This window comes from Chlorocebus sabaeus, chromosome 4, assembly GCF_047675955.1.
Source record: "Chlorocebus sabaeus isolate Y175 chromosome 4, mChlSab1.0.hap1, whole genome shotgun sequence".
Classification (NCBI taxonomy): domain Eukaryota; kingdom Metazoa; phylum Chordata; class Mammalia; order Primates; family Cercopithecidae; genus Chlorocebus; species Chlorocebus sabaeus.
In genome coordinates this window covers 84,042,735-84,060,656 of record NC_132907.1, presented here as the reverse complement: position 1 = coordinate 84,060,656, position 17,922 = coordinate 84,042,735, and the positions used below count along the sequence as shown (strand labels likewise).

The following is a 17,922-nucleotide window of genomic DNA, read 5'->3' as shown; positions in this document are numbered from 1 at the left end:
AGAAGTCATTAAGGTAGTGGTGTTGACTGAAGCCCATTTGAATTATTGGAAAAACTTTTGACAGGATGAATTCATTATTTTAGTAAAAAATATTTAATATGAAGACGTGTGCCAGCTATTGTGATAGGCACTGGGGAGTTCAGTGATGAATGAGACAGGGTCCCTGTTCTCAAAGATGCTCTATGTTGAGGTAGAGAGAAATGCACATGTAAAAAAGGAACGTTTTGGAGACTCAGTGACAAAAAGTGTGCACAGGACACAAGGGGCACAAAAGGGAGTTTGATTAGGACTTTCTTAGTGGAATGGAGTTTGTCAGCAGGAGATTTTCAGTGAAGATAACTTAGAGGTTGAAGCATAAAATATGTTGAGGATAGGGAAAATTTAGGAGCCCTTAAGGCAGAGAGGTTGAAAAAATTGAGCCAACATGGTGAGAAGAAATGTAGTAGTCATTTACAAACGAATTACCCTTCTTGCTGGTTGGATTTGTGGAAGATTAGGGGACCTGAACAGAGAAATCCTTTTTTTAGACAAAAGATCTTTCGAAGGATCATTTAACCTGATGGTTAGGAAAGGTTGTGGGCATAAATGAATGGACTTGGGCAGTCTGGTCAGTGTCAGCATGGGGCATAGCTAAAGTGTGTGCAACATGACTGAAGGAATGGGTAGACAGCTGTCACCTTAGAGGCGACAGTATGTAACTGTGGGAGGTGACCAGATGGTCAGGTGAGACAGGACAAAGAAAATTAGCGCACCACAGGGAGTGAGGGGACCAGAGGGAGATCAAGCTAGAGTTTTCCAAAGGAGAGGTAGCCAGGCAGTAGTGGCCTTGTAGCTGTCAAGAAAGCAGAGTAGATGTTGAAAGAAACACTGCAGTTGACATTAACGTGATGTTTACAATTAATTTGGCTTTCAAATTTTTCTCCATTTGAAATTTTCGATGTTATTTGATTTAAATGAAATCTGGTATTTATGAAAATCTATGTAATTTGTGTTAAGATTATTTCTAAAAAGGAAGTATTTATAAATTAATTTGTTTTTTCTACATGTAACATTTTTGAGTTGTGTTAGGCTTAGTTGTATGAGCTAGCTAATGAAAAATGAAAGTTACATATTATGTCTAGATTGAAATCCCAAAACAATAGAGGGAAAATTTCAGTCTTAGCTGTTTTTAGTATTTGGTTCTAGCTAAGTAAGTGGAATAGTCCAATTAAACATATATTAAATATGAATTGAATATGCTTTATTGATGCTTTTTTCCTTTAGGAACATGTCTTCTGGGTGGTATCTTTAAATACACTGTTCATTCTTGTTTTTGGTAAGTTGTGTTTGTGCTTTTATTTTTTTATAGTATTATAGTAGGAATTTAGTTTTGTAGGAGCTTTGTTATAGATTTATTATTTTTTTAACATAAAAATAAATACTAAGCAGTATATGAAAATAGTTTCAGATACAAATACCTGTATAGATAGGCCCCAGACAGACAGATACTTTCCTAAGCAGCAGTGACTGCAGTTACCTACTTGTCTCTCCTTCTGTTGGGCATTTCTGGGTTTTTTTTTGTTTGTTTGTTTGTTTTTGGTAGAAGCTGGTTTTAGACTGACTTGAGAATAGACAGTTTCCCACTTCTGGAATTAGTTTTATGCTGATTGTCTGTGTGCTCTCCCCTATGCTGGAAGATCTTGTTTTCATCTGTCAAAATCCTGACCATTGCCTTCTAGAGATCTTGACTTGGGAGCTGTTACCAGAGCTGGGTGTAGGCTTGTGGGAAGACAGTAAGCCTTCCCCAAATGTGAGCCCCCCTTAGAACCAGATTCCAGCACATGCAAATTCACTTCCAAGCACTTCTGTGGGGGCAGCTGTGAGGATTCTTTGACAACACATGGTGGTCCTTCCCATTGGGAGTAATTAGAGAAAGAAAGGCAAGGTTAAGGAGACACTGTTGACAGAGGTTTTTCTCCTTTCCAGAAGAGGTAAGGAAAACTAAGTTGAGTAAACCAAGGCCTTAGAATTCAGTTTCTGTATCTCTGAGGGGTGAGGAGGTAGAGTCTGATAGAATGGGGTTACTGTTAGGTGTCCTATGATTTGTGTCTGAGAGAACTCAGGCAACATATCCCTATATAGGGATAATCTATGAGAAATTCCTTCCTTAGTACATAGGATTTACCCCTTAGTTCTGCTGAAGAGGATGAGTAGAGATTTCCCAAGGCTTCTTCCACCAAATTGCAAGTTATTTGCTCTGTTGGGGACTACATTGTGACGTGTAAAGCAGATATCTTTAATAAGAAGCCATGTGGTGTAAGGGGCTTTGAATATTTGGACTGAAGATGAGACCAAAAATTGATTTCTGTGTATTATGTGTAAAAGAGGAAGAGAAATTTACTTGTATTTTGTTAACAGTATTTCGGATACTTCCATTGATTTCTTAATTTTTAGTAGATACTCACAAAATTACAGATTTAATAGGAAGCTCATTCTTTGTTTGCCTTGCATGTGGGGGTGTCTGTATGTTATTCTGCATTTATTTTTCATTATGTGATATAATTCATATATAGACTGAAACTGTTTTGATCTTGACTGTATTTGTTTTTGAGAGAAAAAATGATCTATAGATTTAGGTCTTTACTCTTGCAGAAAAGCTTAATGCTAAATTAATGTTTGTAGAAACAGGTCACATTTAAAACATGAATTATACAAATAAGAACTCTCATTTATAGAAATCTAAGTAAATAGAAATTATAGAAATCTAAGTAAAGCTTTTTCTAATCCAACCTCCTGAGCTTATACTGCGAAAAGAATTTTCTTAGTAAACTTATGTTTTTTTATATAGTTAGGATCTTTTGGAAATGAAACAAGTTTTCTTCCATTAGGAACATACTTTTTCTTTTAATCATTGGGATTAAACACCCTCCTTTTTTTTTTTCCTGCATGGGTTGCTCTGTTGGAAGTTTTCTATAGGCAATGTTTTGACTCTTGTGGTCATACGCTTTGCAGAAATATAATTTGACAAAGCTGTGGTCTTCCAGTAGAAGGTGACAATCCTGAGAAATTGTCCTTTTTCCATTAGTTCGTGTGTAATGGGATAGAAATCTATTGTTGCAACTGGTGTTTAAGGTTAATAATTATTTAATACCTCTGCAAATAGAGTTAAAACTTACCCTTCCCAGGGGCCTAGTTGAGTCGTCTCCAGACTGGGATATGAGAGCAAAATAGGCAAAATTCAGCATACAGCTTTTTTTCTTACCTTTTTAAATTTCTTCTGCTTTATATTGCACACAATATGTTAGTAAACTAATACATCTATATATATATATATAATTTATAAATAAATTTAAATATATTGGGAATACATGTTCAAAAAGATTCCTACCCATGAAATAGTGAGAAAGGGTTAGAGGCCAGATCCCTAGTAGATTCACTCTGACTTCTGTGATTGAGTTTCCCACTCCCCTGGTAATCTGTGCTGTCAATTTATTTCTACCATAAAGAAAAGATAACTGCATTTTATTATTAAGACTGAAGTAAAATTTAGCCAGAAAGACTTGAGGAAAAAGAAGACTATAAAAATTCTTACTATAAAGATTTTAAAAAGATTTTCATACTTAGCTGTAATGCCATTATCTCACCTTACAAAATTATTAGAATTTAATATTTTCCAATAATCCATCATATTCAAACTTTCTGGGTTGTCCCTTGGATACCATTTTGCAGTTGGTTTCTTTTAATGAAGATCCAAATAAGGTCCACATATTACTTTTAGTTGTTAAGTCATAAGTTATTAGTCTTTTAATCTAGAGTACTCTTCTCTTTGCTTCCCCCAACTCACCCTTTTTGGCCATTGATTTGTTGCTGGGATTAGGTTAACTGTTCTTGCAGCATGTTGTGTTTTACATCTGTCCATCTGCTTCCCAGATGTCCTCTGCCTTTATCCTTTGTCTCCCATATTTCTCTTAAACTAGAAGTCAGATCTAAGGGCCTTAATTAGATTCAGGTTCAATACATCTGGGACAAATCCATCACTGGTCACACTGTGCCTATTAATAGTGTATGTGAGGAGCTGAGATACTTATGTTGGATTATCCACTTTTATCACTGGATTCAGGTTATATCAACCTGGGCCTCTAATGTTAGGTTTTATTTTTCCCTTTACCATTAGAAGATAATCTGTTGGGAGTGATATTTTAGTGTCTTACAGTGTTCCATCAACCTTCCACTTAATGATTTTTGTTAGCTCTTAATGGTCCTTGCCATAATCACTTACGGTGTTAGGGGTGGCAAAATGGTGATTTTTAAATTGTCATTTTTTACATTTATTGGCTGACTTTTCTGTAAAGAAGAAGAAATTCTCATCAATTTGGGACTATTCAGTCAACCTGAACCTGTTTGTCCAGGACAAGTAGGACAGATGCTTATTTTTTTCCCATTAATTTTAGTTTTCAGAATAAGGAATTGGCACATTAACTATTCCAGTTGGTGTGCCAACTGCTTCCAAAACATGAAAGTGTTTTATTTGATGTTGCTTTTTCTCTTTTCATGATTATTATTTTGGGCTTTTCCTTTTTTGAGCATCATAAGCTCATGGATTTGTATATGTTCAGTGTTTTTCCATCAGTTTTGGTCATTATTCTTTTTGATACTCATATTCTCTCTTTGGCCTGTTTTCACAATGGTTTCTCTGTTGATTTGGCATGGCCTTATTAGACCTTAATAACTTGGTTGTTCTCTAGTTACAGAGAATGTCCTAGGCAGTGTATTTTTAGCCTAGTTCTGGAATCTTTCATTTCTCCAAGAAGCCCTGGTTCCTTTTAGTGGCGGATTGTAGGAGTGTACATTGTTTTGATGTTGAAGTTTTCATTGAGTTTTTTTCCCCCCTTTTAGCATTTTGCCCTTACCATATTGGTCATTTCTCCCTTGTTGGTTTGGGATTTGAAGAACACGTGAGTATAATACTTTTACAAAATTATTTTCATTCATTACTCCCAAATGTGATTATTAATCAAATAGCATTCTAAAGAGTTACATCATTTCTTAATTGGCATTATGCAAGGGAATAGTTAGGCAATACCCTCTCTCTTTTTTTTTTTTAAATAACAGTGGCTCAAGAGTTAGTGCGTTCCCACAGGCTGATTTTCAATCCATCTTAAGAACTTGTATGTTCACTTCTTTCCCTTTCTGCAGGTGCCCCCTGCTGAATTTAGAAAAGTAACAAGATATCAATCAATTAAAAAAGGATAGACTATTTTGGAATAATGGGTTGTAGTGTTTTCTAGAGTACTTTAGTTTTGACATTTTATCAGTATTCTCCAGAGTTAAATAAATTTTGGAAGGATTATTATTTCTCTGTTGGGTCCCTAGAAGAATTTAGTCTTTTAAGGAAGAGCTGACTATCTGGGATCATATGCTCAGTTTGTATATATAAGATCTGAGAGATCACATTCTGAAGTGTTCTAATATTTAATACACATCTGATTCTCACTAGTTGAATGCAAGAACTTGAAAGGTTCAGATAAGTGTTTTGAAAATTTTTGACTTTCCAAACTATTGCCACTTGCTATCTGAAACTCAGAAATCAAAAAATACTGATAGGCATTGTTTGTTACTTTCAAAATTCTTTCTGTAAGTTGAGAATGGTACAGATTTGCAGAGCAAGGGAAACTTGAACAGTTACTTCTAGTGGTAAGAAATGAGGTGGCTAGGATATTACCCGGCTGGTGGGTGACTTGGGCAGTGTGTTCTGCTTTCAGTGGTTAGCTTTTAGCAGATCTGCTTTACAGTGAGAGTAGAGGGCAGGCTGTTGTATTACAGGGCTCTTGTTTTTGTAAAATAGTTATTTTGTCTACTCTACTGTTATTTTGTCTCCTTGGGTAAAGTGTTATTTAATTTTTCTTCATTTTTTAGTAATTTGTAACAGTCAGTGAGAGAATTTGGTTTTCAGAGATGTCATCCAAAGGAGATTTTACAGTTGTTTTCTAGTTATAAATTGTCTCGACAATTCTCTTCAGTCATTTTGATTGTTTAATATGGGAAAACTGGGGTGTAGGATATGTCGTAAAATTAAATTTTATTTATTTTTTTCTTATTTCCAGGTCCAAGCATCTCATTTTGAAGGCCTAATCACAACCATAGTTGGGTATATACTTTTAGCAATAACATTGATAATTTGTCATGTATCCTTTAATGAACCAACTTGGGTGTTCACTAATGTTACTCATACCAAAGAACTCTTCATTAATGGTAAAACTTGTCTCTCCTTGTCCTCTTAGTAAAAGTTGTTGGTATTTGCAGTAAGGGTCAGTGGACAAAATGTGAAATAAATTAATTCTGTCGAAAAATACTAAATGTTGGCTAAGGAGTTACCTGTTTCATTGTACCTTTAAATACTCAGTTTTTCCTTGACCTGATGCTGTAGGGCTTGGCAACTCTTGTGAAATTTCATAGATCTCGTCGCTTACTAGGAGTCTGCTATATTGTTGTTAAGGTAATTCCTGTTATAACTTAAAATTGGAAATGATTTCTCCTACATTTGGGTGATACTGATGACCTTTATTTTCACTTAAGGTCTCTTTGTTAGTGGTGGTAGAAATTGGAGTATTCCCTCTCATTTGTGGTTGGTGGCTGGATATCTGTTCCTTGGTAAGTTGAGTATTAATTATTGTATAATAGCATAATTTCAAGGCTTCAAAAAAGGAAGTTTTCAGCATGGGTTCTTTTTAAAGGAAAGTAAATATTTGATAATTTCCTTATTCTTTTGGCAAGTGTATCTGTATAGAGTCTTAATGTTAATTTTTCTTGAGTACCTGAGTTTTTGAGGCTTTGTGCAAATTTTTTATGTCAGGATATTTTGGATGGAATCTTTCTATTAACTAGTGGAGAATTTTATTGCCCATTTTGCTCTCTTAAATTTTTATAGATAATGCCAAGACATTATATACATAGAGTGATTTGATAAGGAAACGGTCTTTGTAGTAATAAATTTAACCCTAATCATTTGATTTAACTAAGATGCTCAGTCTTGATTATAATCTTTAATTGCTGTTAGTAATAATCAGTTTTTGATTTTTTCAAAAATGTTTTATGTATGGAAAAGCTGTCTTTGGTTCTGAGATAACATTTACCCTCCCATACCTTACTTTTAAAACTTCTCAAGAATGCAGACCTATAACCAAGAAAAGAAGGTTTTATATTCATCAAAAATAGTTCTTTAATAGAATCAATATTAATAAAGCTTTTACCAATTGGTTTATCATTCTTTATATTTGAAGCAGTAGCCAATCTTGTTTGTAGTTCTGTGTCACCGTGGAATGACATTAAGTGAACTGCAGTTGTAGAAATTGTTCCTTGCACGTGTATTGATTATTTATTTCCTAGAAGATGAAAATGTTAATTTGGCAAATGTAGGCGGCACAGATCTCTCTTACCTGTCCTCTTTTGGCTCAGGAAATGTTTGATGCTACTCTGAAAGATCGAGAACTGAGCTTTCAGTCAGCTCCAGGTACTACCATGTTTCTGCATTGGCTAGTGGGAATGGTATATGTCTTCTACTTTGCCTCCTTCATTCTGTTACTGAGAGAGGTAAGTCCACAGGGAAATGCTGATGCTATACATTTGTAAAAAGGACTTTTGCTTTCACCACCAGTCATGTTTCAAAGGCTATGATGATTTCCTACCTAAATCATATTCTCTACTATTTTATTCTAAGAGGGAATAACTTATAGGGGACTTTGACTTAATTGCTTTTAACTTCTTTAGTTGTTTGTCTCCATAATTGGCAAGTTTTAATATTTCTGTCTAAGTTTGAAAGATGATTCAACTGAGGAAAAAAATAAGAGTACTCATTTTATCATACTTTGTATATACTTTAGCCATCCTCTAATACAGATTCTTGGAATTTTGTATGATGTGAGTGTATCTCAGACCTCAAGGAACTGTAATGATGGAAAATAACCAAAAGGATATGGTTTTGCAGGATCGGATATTTAAAGTCACTTTGATTTAGGCACCTTAAGTATAGAATTACAATGAGGGTCCTTTATGATTCCAATTCACTGGCCTGATGGGTTACCTTTATTTATTTATTTATTTTTTGATACTGAGTCTTGCTCTGTTGCCCATGCTGGAATGTAGTGCCATGATCTTGGAACCTCCGCCTCCTGAGTTCAAGTGATTCTCCTGCTTGAACCTCCCAAGTAGCTGGGATCATTCCTGGCTAATTTTTGTATTTTTAGTAGAGACAGGGTTTTACCATGTTGGCCAGGCTGTTCTTGAACTCCTGACCTCAAATGATCTGCCCACCTTGGCCTCCCAAAGTGCTCGAATTACGGGTGTGATCCACTGTGCCTGGTCTGATGCCTTTATTAATCCTATTTTTGGAATCTGGTTCTAAGTGATTTGAAGATGATGAAAGCAGATGAGTATTTCATTAGTGTACATGTTAAGCTCAGTCGTTCCCCAAATAGTGAATGCTCACTGTGTGCCGGACACTATCCTGTATTGTGGGGTATCAGTGAGAAACAAAGGCACAATTCCTGTTCTCCTCAATTTTATAGCCTGAAAACGAATACAGCATTGGAAATGTCAGCTTACACAGAGACTGGTGATGGAGATGTGCAGGGTGTGGAGGAGCAGGTTGACAATTCCAGTGGGAATGGAACACAAAAGCACAAAGGCTGAATGCTGCTCTTGGTGTGCTTTGTTCTTTGAAAGATTGCAGGAAGAGGAGGAGGGGTCAGGGGCCAAAGCATTCTCCTGAATCATGTAGTATAATTTCAGTAAATTCTCTTGGTAACTAAAGCTTTCATTCTTTCTTTGAAACAAATGATTGAGAACTGAAGCAAGTACAGAAATGTGTTTCTTAAAAATGTAATTGTATGTGAACTCCAGATTACTTCATTAAGTGAATAAAATGCTTTATAATGATTTTTTTCATTTTATCAGTGTGGTGGTTTTTGTTGATATAAAATTTTAGTATTTGGAACTTAGATAGAACCTTAGAAATCACACACTGTAACCCCGTTGTTTAGGAGATGGAGAATAGAAGTTTGGGCAGATTAGATGCGTTACAGAGGGTAACTCAGTGAGTTTGGACCACATAGGACTAGTACCCAGACTCCTCCTTTACCCCATCACCTACAGCCTCTTGGGTGATGATTTTCATTCACAGGGGGAAGGCATAGATAGTGAAATGAAGACACCGAGGCTGTAGGGTTTCTTAATTAAGATAACTCCGTGGAAGTGTAAGACTGAAATTCAGACCTTCTATTTAGGACATTTATAAATTACAACATAACCCTTTTATGGTAGTAATGGTTGTATTTATTTTTCATCTCAGAGGTCTAGATTTCTTGACACATTTGACCCAATGAGTGGTTTTTTTGTTTTGTTTTGTTTTGTTTCCAGTGAATGCTGATGTCAAAGGACATCATCAGACAAAGGGTACTTTTCATAAAGATTCTGGTTTAGGAACTTACTTTCCTAGGAATACCATATACATTTTCTGGGGCCCACTTTAGTTGCCAGAATAATTTTAAGTGCTTATTTTTCTGTTAATGTTTTAGCTCATATATAGAATTTGAAGACATTGGTGAATATTTATAGTATTTAAAATATATTTGCAGGTACTTCGACCTGGTGTCCTATGGTTTCTAAGGAATTTGAATGATCCAGATTTCAATCCAGTACAGGAAATGATCCATTTGCCAATATATAGGCATCTCCGAAGATTTATTTTGTCAGTGGTAAGAAGATGTTTCCATTGTTTTTTTGAATAAAGTATGCTAACCTATAGTTTTGTTTAGGTTTTTTTTTTTCCAGTTCTCAAGCGGGCTGATAAGAGTATATTGAATAATATAGTCATCTAAGCCTGTGGTATTCAATTGTCAAGTAACTGTTTTATTGGTTACTTGGTTAAAATAAATATGTAAAAAGATATTTACTAAAAGGAAGATGCTTTCTTGTTCTATCATAGTATAATTCAGGGGTCCCTAGCCCCCATGTTTTGGCTGGGTACTGGTCCATGTCCTGTTAGGAAATGGCTGCACAGCAGGAGATGGGCAGCGGGCAAGCAAGCATTACCACCTGAGCTCCATCTCCTGTCAGATCAGCCTTGGCATTAGATTCTCATGGGAGCGTGAACCCTATTGGGAACTGTGAGTAGGGGGGATCCAGGTTGTGTGCTCATTATAAGAATCTAATGCCTGATGATCTGAAGCAGAACAGTTTCATCCTGAAACCCCTTGGAAAACTGTCTTCCATGAAACTGGTCCCTGGTGCCAAAATGGTTGGGTACCACTGGTATGATTGATTGCTGAATTACGGTTGTCTGAATTATGTTTAATTTGCAATGAAACAATGGAGACTTATTACTGGCTTGTAAATTAAATTCTTAACAGAAGCATGTCAAAGTTTCCCCACCTGGAAGAAGAAATTACATAGATAAATCTAATTTCTTTCTTTCTTTGTTTCTTTTTTTTTTTTTTTTTTTTTTGAGATGGAGTTTTAGTCTGTCACCCAGGCTGGAATGCAGTAGCACGATCTCGGCTCACTGTAGCCTTCACCTCCGGTTTCAAGTGATTCTCGTGCCTCCACCTCCCAAGTAGCTGGGATTATAGGCGCCCACCACCATGCTCAGCTAATTTTTTGTAGTTTTAGTAGAGACGGGGTTTCGCTGTGTTGGTCAGGCTGGTCTTGAACTCCTGACCTAGTGATTTACCCGCCTCGGCCTCCCACAGTGCTGGAATTACACCCAGCCGTAAATCTAAGTTTTTCTAAAATAAAATTCTTAAAGTAACATTATGTGCTTTGAAAGCTTTTGTAGCCATGTACATGAGGTCACGTCTTAGCTGGTTACAAGTGATTTATTAAGTTGCAGGCATTTCTGCTGCTTCATTTTAAGTTTCTATCTCATTTCTTAGGTAGCAAGCGGTGATTATCCTTTGTGGCTTCCGTTTTAGCATTTGTGTCCTAGATGGGAGGTCCTTACAGGAAGAAGGGCAGGCATCTTAGGAAAACATTTTTATACAAAACGACTCAGGGATAATGTGTAGAGTGGGAACCACTTGGGTTTTGAGTAGATACAGGCCTGGAGTGCATGTTGCTTGACTGTGTTCAGAAGTCTGCCTGTCTTGCACAGGAGTGATTGACTCTTATAGTGGTGTCATACCCTGTTTCCTTCTGCAGATTGTCTTTGGCTCCATTGTCCTCCTGATGCTTTGGCTTCCTATACGTATAATTAAGAGTGTGCTGCCTCATTTTCTTCCATACAATGTCATGCTCTACAGGTAAGTTTTAAAAATTCAGAATAGCTTTACTAATTTATCTCTGTTAGGGATTTGATATTCAGATTACATTAAACGTTAAAAACATTTCTTACAGATAACTAGAAATCATCTGACAGTTAAATATTGCCTTATTCTACCTTTATTTTTATTATTTTTAAAATTAAGCTTAATGTTTAAAAAATTTTCTGGACCTTTTCCACTTTGCATAAATTTTGCCTTATTCTAGATCAGATAAGCATTAGTAGTTGCATTTTCTAAAGGAAGATGTTTATTTTTTCTGCACATAAAGTATGAATTTACACAGCATTGAAATGTTTTACCATACCTAAGGAGAGTGTATTAGCATCATCTTTATTTTGAAAAGCACATTATGAAGAATAAAACCAGAGTTGCATATTTAATTATTAAAAATAGGGTACAAAGCTTGTAGATAGAAACTCTTTTTTGCTTTAAAATCTTACGTGGGCTAAGGCTGGGCGCGGTGGCTCAAGCCTGTAATCCCAGCACTTTGGGAGGCCAAGGCGGGTGGATCCACGGGGTCAGGAGATGGAGACCATCCTGGCTAACACGGTGAAAACCCATCTCTACTAAAAATACAAAAACAAAATTATTCAGGTGTGGGGGCGGGCGCCTGTAGTCCCAGTTATTTGGGAGGCTGAGGCGGGAGAATGGCGTGATCCCAGGAGTCGGAGCTTGCAGTGAGCCAAGATTGTGCACTCCAGCCTGGGTGACAGAGTGAGACTCCGTCTCTTAAAAAAAAAAAAAAAAAAAAAAAATTTAGGTTGGCTGGGCATGGTGGCCCATGCCTGTAATTGCAGCACTTTGGGAGGCCAAGGTGGGCGGATCACCTGAGATTGGGAGTTTGAGACCAGCCTGACCAACATGGAGAAACCCCGTCTCTACTAAAAATACAAGAAAATCAGCTGCGCATGGTGGCACATGCCTGTAATCTCAACTACTTGGGAGGCCGAGGCAGGAGAATCACTTGAACCCAGGAGGCAGAGGTTGCGGTGAGCCGAGATCGTGCCGTTGCACTCCCGCCTGGGCAACAAGAGTGAAACTCCATCCCAAAAAAAAGCTTAAGCCATCCGGAAACCTACCACTACCGGTAGTCTCTACCACTCATCCTATATGCTCTTTCTTTAGGGATTTGCGTTATCCCCATAGTCATTATCCCAATTGCAGGCAAATTGGATTATTTCCTCAAGTTTACTTCTAATAAGTCTTTAAAGTATTGTCAATTCTGATTTCTTAAAATCTCTTACTAATGTAACTTGATTTGCCATTTAGTAACTAATTTAGGCCATCCTAAATTGCTCTCCATTCATCTGCAACACTTCTGCCTCTAGATTCTCTAGAACTTTGATTATTTTACCCCTGTGTTTAAAAGTTGTCAGCATTTCCTCTGTAATCTGTGTGATATCTACACCATTTAGAATGAGATGCAAGGCTTGGCATAATCTCATGTTGCTTTTTCAACATCTTGTGTCAGCATTGACTGACTGGAATTTTTTTAATTGTGCTACACTGCCATTGAGGCTCCCCTGATTTACTTAGCTGTTTGTCTTTTTCTCTCTGTTTACAATAATTTTCTTGTCCATGTTTGAGTGGCAAGCATTTGATATTCTTTTTAAAATCCAGATTAAGGTTTTTAAATTTTATTTTTTATGAGAAAGAGTCTCGCTGTGTCATCCAGGCTGGAGTGCAGTGGTATGATCATGGCTTACTGCAGCCTCAACCTCCTGGGCTCAGGTGATCTTCCCACTTCCGCGTCCTGAGTAGCTGAGAGTACAGGTGCAAGCCACCACACCTGGTTAATTTTTGTATTTTTTGTGGAGACCAGGTTTCACCGTGTTGCCTGGGCTAGTCTTGAACTCCTGAGCTCAAGTCATCTGCCTGCTTCAGCCCCCCAAAGCGTTAGGATTACAGGCATGAGCCACTGTGCCTGGCCATCATTCCATTCTTTAAAATCGTCTTCATTGTTTTATTTCTTTTTATAGTACGTATTGTTTTATCCAATTTGGCTGAAATCATGTCTTATTTAGATGTTTTTCTCTTTTTTTTTTTTTAATTTTAAAAATATTTTGTGAAGACAGGGTCTGACTATGTTGCCCGGCTGGTCTTGAATTCCTGGCCTCAAGCAATCCTTCCACTTTGGTCGCCCAAAGTGCTGGGATTATAGGTGTGAGCCACTGCGCCTAGCCTCTTATTTGGATCTTAATGCTTTGCATAGGAACATGATTATTCAAAGATAAAAGCTTTATTGTACACAGAGTAAAATCTCAAATTTGTATTTTATTAGATTAGAATTGGAAAATACTTATATCCTGATTCTTTAAAGTGGCAGAAAAAATACCAGTAAGTAGTTTAAAATGCAGCATCAGTTTATGACTTTTAAAATCGTTACTCTTTTGTGATAAAACTTTATTTTTCTACACTTAGAACTTTTATAGATTTGGAGGATTTCTTACCTTTTAGTTCATGTATAGTATGCATGATTCCAGTCATAAGAGAACCAGGAAACACACACAGGTTCAGCTTTATATGTTGTTGGGATAAACCCATTGCGGTGATCAGTTATACATAGAAGGTTAGAGTTTTTGTGCTATAGCAGTATTTAGTTCATCCATTAAACAAAATTGAGAGCCCTTATATGCCGGGTACTTTTCAGTGTGCTAGGGACATAACAGTGAAAAAAACAGAATCAAGAAAACATCCTGTGCCAGTAGAGCTTACATTTTAATGGTGGAGATAGACATTTAAATAGATGAAATATACAGTGATGCCAGTGGTCGTAAGTGCTATGGGGGAAAATTCAAGTTGGGAAAGGGGATAGAGAGTGGGCAGGATAGGGTGACAATTTAGGAGGCGTGACTGGTAAAGACCTGAGGGGGTGACAGTTGAGGAAAGTCCTGAAGGAGTTGAGAGAGTGAGCCACGTGGATCCCTGAAGGCAGAATATTCTTGCAGAAAGTAGGTGCAGTGGCACCCAGGTCTGTTTGAGGACCTGCAGGAGGCAAGTTTGTCTGCAGTAGAAGGAGAAAGGCAAAGAATTGGCCCTGAAGTCAGAGGTCATGGAGAAAGAGTCTTGTAGGACATAAGCACTTTGGCTTTTACTTGAGTGAATTGAGCTCTTGGAAAGCTTTGAGCAAAGGAGTGATCTAACTTAGGTTTAAAGAGGATCATTCTGACTGCTGTGATGAGAGGAAACTGGGTTGGAGTGGCTGGGTCAGAAACAGGAAGCCAGCTGGGAGGATAATACGGTGATCCTGGTGAGAGGTGAGGGTGGCAGAGATGAAGGGGAGGTAGCAGTGGAGGCCATGAGAAATTTTTAGGTTATTGTTAAGGTACAGTCAAAAGGATTCTCTAGCTGTTTGGATGTGAGGTGTAAAAGGAAGGAGTGACCTTTTGTGTAATATGCTACTAATGTAGCAAGTGAGGAGAGAACCAAGACCTACCTATCAGTTTAGCAAAATGAAAGTCGTTGGTGACCCTTATCAGAAACAATTTGGTGGAGTTTGTGGGGAAAGCCTCACTGAGTTGGAGAGAGAATGAAAGGAGGGATAATAAAGATAGTAAGTTTATTAGACTCTTAAGAAGTTTTGTTGTAATCCCGTTAAATAGTAGTCATATGCAAAATACAATTCACATTATCAATCCTGGCTCTTTCAGTGATGCTCCAGTGAGTGAACTGTCCCTCGAGCTGCTTCTGCTTCAGGTTGTCTTACCAGCATTACTTGAACAGGGACACACAAGGCAGTGGCTGAAGGGGCTGGTGCGAGCGTGGACTGTGACCGCCGGATACTTGCTGTGAGTATGAGCAGCTGACTTCTTGGATGTGCATGTCATTTGTGACTATTGAATAACCTTTCCGGAAAAAGTATGTAGAAAAATTAGTTTTAATAAAGGACAATTTAGTAATACTTGCAAGTGCATATGATACTTCTAAATAAAAATTATTTTTTATCATTGTCTATCCTTTCATGGAGAATATATGCATTATTTTTGCCCTCTTATAGAAGTTTGCTGCTGGTCCAGCTTTCATGGAGTAAATGTCTTTTTTTTAAGTGCATTAAAAACAAACCAGTTTACCTTTATTTAGACGAACTAACTTGCCTTTGTTTAGTGCTCATAACCTGGTAAATGGGTTCTTCTCAGATTTGATTTCTCAATCTTTTAGTGAACATGTTGCATTGTTTTCTTTTTTCAAGCTTTATATACTCTATATTTATTTAAAAGTTGAATCTTTAAAAATTTTTCAGTTTGGCATCTTGTAGGTATCTTAAAGATGAAGTACAGATCTGGTTATATTTGCTTGAACATCTGTCCTTCTGTAACTGCTTCCTCCCCCAGTCTCAGTTTTGACTTAGCTGATTTATAGCTTGGAGGTTTTACAGATTTATAGCTTGTAGCTACATGTTGCAGTAGTCATGGGTAGAGAAGATAAGAAGTTTTTCTTTTCCTCCTGTAGATCCTTAACAATATATTGTACATTGTAAGTATGTACTTACACCTTGTGCTTGTAAGTACTTACATTTTGTACTTACAAGTGTACTTGTAAGTATCTTGTACATTGTACTTTTTTCTTTCAGTTGTTGATTTCTTCTCAGATACTGGCTGAAGAAAGCATAAAATAGGTTGAACTTATGGGGTATTCTGCAAGTTAATTAACATTAAATTTAGAAAGATTTAATTTAAAGCAAGTATGAACATTTAGACCAAAATGAGGTAGTAATGTGTACAAGTTCTGTATTGTACATTTTCTGCCCTTAGTAGTATATATGAAGAAAATGAGAGTCATGTCTGCCGTTTTATTGTGACCTGAAGTGAGACTTGTTACTGATGTAATTTTTGCACAGGGATCTTCATTCTTATTTATTGGGAGACCAGGAAGAAAATGAAAACAGTGCAAATCAACAAGTCAACAATAATCAGCATGCTCGAAATAACAATGCTATTCCTGTGGTGGGGGAAGGCCTTCATGCAGCCCACCAAGCCATACTCCAGCAGGGAGGGCCAGTTGGCTTTCAGCCTTACCGCCGACCTTTAAATTTTCCACTCAGGGTAGGTACTGTACAGACTTAATCACATATAGAGGTTTTTTGTTTTTTTGTTTTTCAAATTGCTGTTGAGAATTGGTGCTGTTAGCATGCAGTCCTCTGTATAGACATGTTCCACATTTTATTACCCTCATTATCTAACGTAAATGATCAGGTAAGTTTATCAAATTTTAGAGATAAGTCACAGAGTTGGGATTCCCTCGGCTCTTGCTCCCTATTTAAGAGGAAAAGACTCTACAGTAATTAAGAAACTAATGTTATTGATACATTTCAACAATGTATCAGGAACTAGAATGGGCATTTTGATGTTCTCTCATTTAATCTCCACTCAAATACTGTAAAGTATAGGCGATAATTTCATGTTTATAGCTGAGGAAACTGAAGGCAGTATTGGTTAAGAATGTGCCTGTTCCATGTTCTTTAAACTAGCAAGTGATCAATCTTTGTGCAACTCAGAATTTTGTCAGAAATGTAAGCTGATGACTGCTATATGATTACAGTGAAGTCATCCTTCATTTATATCAAGTCTGTTATTTTAAAATGCCCTTTAATAATGATATGGACTTGTGAGTCTGATCATTTTAAAATGTGGACAGGTTATTTAACCTCTCAGCCTCACATTTCTTTTTTTGTAAAAATAGTCATTATTATACCTTTGTATATTACTGTAGGTCACGTGTTCAGTCATTCAGCAAACATGTCTTAAGTATCTATGATTGATATTTTCAGTCTCTGTGAGGATATAGAGAGCATACGTGGTCTTTGCTCAGAAAGAGCTTACAGTCTACTCAGAGATGAGAAAGGCAGTGGCATATTTGGATTCTCATGCTGGATGTCTACAGTGGGTGCTGTGACTCCTTCAGTCAAGAACCACTTGTTCTTAATATGGGCCCAAAGGAATCTTCCTAGAATAGGTGGTGCCTGAACTGTCTTAAACATTGAGAGACCTGGCAGAGAGTGAAAAAAAGGAAGTGGGAAGGACATTCCAGAAATATGTCAGGACTAGGGCACATTAGGCATGGTGCGCTTGGAATTGCAGATAAGGGAGTTGTGTTGTTTTGTTTTTGAGACAGGGTCTTGCTCTGTTGCCCAGGCTGGGGTGCAGTGTTGCGATCACGGCTCACTGTAGCCTTAGCCTCCTGGGTTCAAGTGATCCTCCTACCTACTCAACTGTCCAGTTAGCTGGGACCACAGGTACATGCCACTACACCTGGCTAATTTTTATATTTTTTATTGAAACAGGGTTTTGCTCTGTAGCCCAGGCTGTTCTCAAACTCCTAGTTAAAGCAGTCTGCCTGCCTCGGCCTCCCAAAGTGCTGTATTACAGGTGTAAGCCACTGCACCTGGCCTAATTGAATATATTTAGAGGGTGAGGTCCAGGAAAGGTGAGGAACAAGGGGAGAGATGAGGGGCCACGGGAGTGGTGAGGGATAAGGTCGGGAAGAGGTAAGGGACAAGAGGAGTGGTGGGAGGAACCAGATAATGGAGCACCTTGAGCACCCTCTGCACGAGTCCACACTCACTGAATTGTTCTTCTACTCCTTTGTCCCCTTGAGGGGTGTATCTCTTCCTGATTCTGTGGCTTATTCT

The 17,922-nt window shown here is 37.4% G+C and overlaps 1 protein-coding gene across 1 annotated transcript in view; it reads left to right on the top strand.

Annotated features, from left to right (window-relative positions):
* The window catches only part of MARCHF6 (membrane associated ring-CH-type finger 6), an 82,859-nt gene that overhangs the window by 40,538 nt on the left and 24,399 nt on the right, over positions 1–17,922 (top strand). Inside the window, exons 10-19 of the mRNA XM_007961212.3 lie at positions 1,264–1,315; positions 4,876–4,934; positions 6,084–6,164; positions 6,407–6,475; positions 6,556–6,630; positions 7,435–7,569; positions 9,612–9,731; positions 11,173–11,273; positions 14,945–15,082; positions 16,132–16,336. Coding sequence (XP_007959403.1) covers positions 1,264–1,315; positions 4,876–4,934; positions 6,084–6,164; positions 6,407–6,475; positions 6,556–6,630; positions 7,435–7,569; positions 9,612–9,731; positions 11,173–11,273; positions 14,945–15,082; positions 16,132–16,336 — 1,035 coding nt within the window. The remainder of the gene's footprint in view (positions 1–1,263; positions 1,316–4,875; positions 4,935–6,083; positions 6,165–6,406; positions 6,476–6,555; positions 6,631–7,434; positions 7,570–9,611; positions 9,732–11,172; positions 11,274–14,944; positions 15,083–16,131; positions 16,337–17,922) is intronic.